Consider the following 5,664-nt stretch of genomic DNA (forward strand, 5'->3'; position numbering starts at 1 on the left):
TATATATCTGGCAAAGGCGAACCTGAATACAATTAAATCATCCAATGTTTACCCAAGCCAATCATTTTATTTTATCAATAAAAAGTTCATCAAAGCCAAGCACTGACAAGCATAATAGCAACACTAGAGGAGTCCCACAGAAAGAATATCAACCAAATTGCAAATCATGAATTTAGGCTATATGTTCTTCATTAGAAATCTTTTTTCAACACCGAAAGACTACACCCTTCTCACAGAGAGATTGAAAAACTCTTTGCTTGTTCAACTATATTCTTAATATACTCTTACGAGTGTTTGAATCTATTCCCATAACATCAGTCAAAATATCACAGAATATTAGCAAACATGGAAAAATTTATCCAGCAAATTCAATCCATATCAAATAACAAAATTTACACGTAAATTCTTAATAATACCACATATTAATTCTGAGTCTACCGCTTAATAGAAGACAAATCCTTCGAATTTCATCTTAAGTAAACATTAACACCAAGAAAATGCTACCTATTCGCGTGCAGGAGAGCAGCAGGGCCCAAGTAAGATTCCGGGTTCCACCAGTAACTGGGGCAGGATGCGCTACAGCACGCACACAGAATACACTCATACATCCCATCAAGCTTCTTCCTGTCAGCCTTGCTCTGCAGAATCTCCTTCCCTGGAGTCTCCGGTGGGTTCTTGCGCTTCAACCATGGCTCAATCGACTTATACTGATTATAAAAATTCGTCATATCCACGACCAGATCCTTAATCACGAACATATGAGGCAACGGCGTGATCATAATGGGGCCCCCGGACGAGATATTGGTCAAACAGGCGAGGCCATTTCGTCCGTCGATGTTCATCGCACACGAGCCACAAATCCCCTCGCGGCAGGAGCGGCGGAATGTTAGAGTTGGATCGATCTCGTTCTTTATTTTGATTAAGGCGTCAAGAATCATCGGCCCGCACTCCTTGAGATCAATCTCGTAGTTTTGGAGCTCCGGCTTCTGGGGGGAGTCCGGGTTCCATCGGTAGATTTGGAAGGTCTTGGGGTTGCTGGCGGCCTTCCCCTGTTGAGCCTGAGCCTCCGAGGCATGCGCCCTGAAAAGAGTGGCTCCGGCGCCCGATAAGAGTGGCGGAACCCTAGATATAGCTCGCCTGACCAATTGGGTCGCCATTGATGAGATATGGAACAGCTCAGAAGGCGTGTGTCGAGTGGGGTAAAATGTTAAACGTGGATGGACAATTTTGTCAAGTCACGCTAACTCCCAAGTTAAGTCTGATACAATTTTCAAGCATANATAATTAAATATGTTAGGATCGTAAATAAAATTAGATGGGGAATGAATAAATTCGTATCAACAATGTTACAAATTTTTTTGTTGGTTTAGCAACCCTGAAATGAAATTTTTGTCGATTCGGTTCTCAATAAGTCAACAGGAAAAACTGTGCGAAAGTAGATTATCTGAAACTGTTCGAACAAAATGACTTATCAAAATTCAGTTGGCTTATCAAATGAGAGTTAAAGAAGGTAAAATGATAAGTAAATTGATATGAGTTTGTTTCGAGATGTTCAGAAACTTCAATACTCATACGTCAGCCCTCCATTCCCACAGAAGGATTTGTACTAAAAAGTTCTTGTAATTACATGTAATTTTAAATCACCAACTTCAGCAGAACTTAACAATGCTTAACTGAAATTTAGTAAACTTCAATCTTACTCAAAAATGAGCAGTAAAACCTCTTACTCTCAATTGCACAAATTTCACAAACAAATTTTAAGCGTGTATTGATCCCTAAATGATCATATAATATCTTATTGGTGTGCTTGATTTTATTGGTTTGGGTTGCAGAAAGCTTTTTCCAGAATTCAGAAAGTTGATGTTGGAAATTATAAATTTCAGAGTTTAACAAACCAATCAGTAACTGAACTGAAGACCCGAACTGAACAGTAACTGAACTGAAAGCACGTAACCGTTCTCATAACTGAAGAAGATTACAGGGAGAACTGTGCGGAAGTAGATTGCCTGAAACTCTTTGAAAAAAATGAATCATCAAAATTCAGTTGGCTTATCAAATGAGAGGTAAAGAAGATAAAATGAAAAGTAAATTGACATGAGTTTGTTTCTAGATGTTCGGAGGCTTCAATATTCCTACGTCACCCCTTCATCATCACAGAAGGATTTGTACTAAAAAGCTTTGGTACTTACAAGTAATTTTAAATAACCACTTCAGCATAACTTAACAATGCCTAACTGAAATTTAGTAAACTTCAATCTCAATCAAAATGAGCAGTAAGACTTCTTACTCTCAATTACACAAATTTCACAAACAAATTCTAAGTGCGAATTGATCTTTAAATGATCAGATAATATCTTATTGGCGTGTGCTTGATTTTATTAGTTTGGGTCACATAAAGCTTTTTCCAAAATTCAGAAAGTTGTTGTTGAAAATTATAAGTTTCAGAGTTTGACAAACCAATCAATAACTGAACTGAAGACCCGAACTGAACAGTAACTGAATTGAAAGCATGTAACTAATATCAGAACTGAAGAAGACTTATCAGACTGAAATAGACCAAGTAGAAATGAAGTAAAGAACTAAAGTTCCCAAAAAGATTAATAACTTTCAAAACTGATGATTCGAAGATAGACAAACTGACTAATACCAAAACTGAATGACAGAACTGAATGTGAACTGGTATAGCATAACTGAAAATATTCAAACTGAAACTAACAAAGCGTTCAAACTTAAAGGACATCAGTTAACTCACGCTAACTCTCCAATTAATTCTATTACAATTTTAAAGCATTATTTTTTTTCCTTAATAATATTCAAAACCATTCTTAAAAACATTGTTTTCATAAATGGATTGATAACTAAATCTGTTAGGATCGTAAATAAAATTAGATGGGGAGTGAATAAATTTATCTCAACAATGTTACAAATATTTCGGTTGGGTTAAGTCAGTCTGGTTCTCAGTAAGTCAACAAAGAGAACTGTGCGAAGTAGACTGCCTGGAACTGTTTGAACAAAATGACTTATCAAAATTCAGTTGGCTTATCAAATGAGAGGTAAATAAGACAAAATGAAAAGTAAATTAACACGAGTTTGTTTCTGGATGTTTGGAGGCTTCAATACTCCTATGTCTTCATCCTCACGGAAGGATTTGTACTAAAACGCTTTGATAATTACAAGTAATTTGAAATCACCAACTTCAGCAGAACTTTAAAATGCCTAATTGAAATTTAGTAAACTTCAATCTTAATCAAATGAGCAGTAAGACTTATTACTCTTAATTGCATAAATTTCACAAAGAAATTCTAAGATCGAATTGATCATTAAATGATGAGATAATATCTTATTGGCGTGTGCTTGATTTTATCAGTTTGGGTCGCAGAAAGCTTTTTCCAGAATTCAGAAAGTTGGAGAGCTGGAGAGAGCTTAAAAGCTTGTCAAATTGATCTATTTATAGATTTCATCTGCGACGGTAATATTTTTAAATCATATATCTGTTTCCATATACAGATATCGTTATTTTCATGTCATCATCCTTTCAGACATATTCTGGTTGTGCGCATAAATTTTAACATTCTGTTTGAGAATCAGTGATTGTTGGTATGAAAAACTTTATTCGATATTTCAGCTATGCTCTAGTTCTTAATCATAGAGTATACTAGTACTATGTCACATCTCGAGCTCAAGATTAGTCGACACTCATGTTTTTTACAACAAAACAATTGAAAATAACAAGCCTCGTAGTACGATATAAACAAAAAATCAGTTTATTACTCTGATATGAATCTGGCAGGCATGACGTGCTAAATCTTGAGAGGAGATCAAACAGACGTGTTATCTCAATCTTACAAGCTTGATGATAATTAAATATGAAAAATCAAGCATAATTCAATTGATCGAAGGAGTTCAAGGAAGCATTCGATGAAGACGTGTCTAGCAACAAATCATTCGTGTGCAAAATGACATCAGAAGACAACCAGAACACGACCCAGTGTGCCAGGCCGAGGATAGCACGCCCCAGCGGCCAAAAATCTCCGCCCCAGTGGGCCATGATGAGGGCGGCATGCCCCAAGGCCCAAAACTAGTCGCCCCAGCGCACCTCTGTACAAGGACAACACGCCCAGTGCCCAAAATGACCCACCTCAGCGTGCCACAATGCAAATTTTAATATGGAAACCTTAACTTGCGAGTTTTATGATTTTTTACATTTTTAAATTATAAAAAAAGTTTTATAAACATGTATACATGAAATTGTATATGAATATTGAGTTTTTGATATATTTTGTGAGTTTTCTCTCAACCAAAAAGCTTTGGCTTTTGTTTCACATTTTTGTGTGTTACTTAAATCAAACTTATCAAAGTTTAATAACTTTGTATCGTTTGTCGATTGTTCTTCACTCGATTTTCAATGACGAGTTCTTTGAAGGTTCGTTTGGGATCAATTGTTATCTCTCGTGTTATTTATTACTAAACCACATGATTTAGGAGTGAATATAAGTTACTTGTTTCAAAGTTAAAAATCGGAGGTTAATAGAATCTTGTTGTTCATTGAACAGAGGGCGCGACTGGGTCTAGTTCGTATTTGCTTTTCTTGCATAACCGAATTCGCATAATTTGGTATCAGAATTTAGGCTCCTTTTGAAACATGTAAGTTATATTTTTTTAAACAGTTTTTTCTTCGTCTATTGTTTGTGTTCCTCGTTTCATTGAATCACAAGATTTTCATTTTCTTGTATTCTATTTTTCCTCTGTTCTTGAATCTTGCGATTCTCGAACTTCCTTGAGTCATTCTTCATTGTTTATTTGTTTCACAAGTTCTTTGTTATTGACATGCAATTAGTCCAAAAAAATAGGTTTTAGATCAAAACAAAAGAAAAAGTGACAAAGTCCCAAAAAAAGTACAAAATTCGAAAAATTTTGCTATTATTTGGTAGTGAAATTTTGTTTTTATGTCTATTGTGAGTTATATTCAAGTTTCTGTATAAAAAAAAAAAAATCAAATTTTTTGTTTTTACTCATTTTTGAGTAAGTCGATTTTTAAGTGTCGTGAAGTTTGAAATTGTCAGTTTGATGCACACGAGCAACAAATCTTGAAGTGTACCCCGCGAGAGAACTATCAAAATTGAGTGAAACACTTGAGTGAGAGCGTTTCTTTCTTAAAGTGATGTGTGAGGTACTTGTAGTGAGGACAAAAAAAAATAGAGTTTGAGTTATTTTCGTTGGAATGAATTGTGAGATTTGGGTGAGGAAAATATACATTGTTATTTTTTTTACTAACCTTTCTTGTATGTATGACATGTCTGACGATCATCAATTTTAAGAATGGGTTGGAGTGTTGGATAGGGTGAGGGAAAAGGAGATTCAGCCTTTACGTGAAAAGTATATACAAGTTGGTGAGAATATGCGAGGTAGGAAAGTCGAAGGAAATAGAGCGTTGCATTTGAATTGTGATGATGATAGGCGGCGTGACAAGAATAATGGATATAGAAGCTAGGAAGGACATAGAGTGAGTGGTACAAGATTAGAGTTCCATCTTCGATGGGAGAGCCGATCCAAAGGCGTACCTTGAGTAGGAGAAGAAGGTGGAGCGTTTTTTTTTTTTGAAATTCAGAATTATGTAGAAGCTATGAAGGCAAAACGAGCTTGTAGCGAATTTACCGACTATGC

General features: G+C 35.6%; 1 protein-coding gene across 1 annotated transcript in view; it reads right to left on the reverse strand.

Annotated features, from left to right (window-relative positions):
* LOC140963662 (succinate dehydrogenase [ubiquinone] iron-sulfur subunit 2, mitochondrial-like) overlaps positions 1–1,241 on the reverse strand; it is a 1,940-nt gene extending 699 nt beyond the window's left edge. Inside the window, exon 1 of the mRNA XM_073423063.1 lies at positions 505–1,241. Within this exon, the coding sequence (XP_073279164.1) occupies positions 505–1,157 (653 nt within the window). The 5' untranslated portion in view covers positions 1,158–1,241. The remainder of the gene's footprint in view (positions 1–504) is intronic.
* Positions 1,242–5,664: the final 4,423 nt, after the last annotated feature.

Source organism: Primulina huaijiensis, chromosome 17, assembly GCF_012295235.1.
Source record: "Primulina huaijiensis isolate GDHJ02 chromosome 17, ASM1229523v2, whole genome shotgun sequence".
Lineage (NCBI taxonomy): Eukaryota > Viridiplantae > Streptophyta > Magnoliopsida > Lamiales > Gesneriaceae > Primulina > Primulina huaijiensis.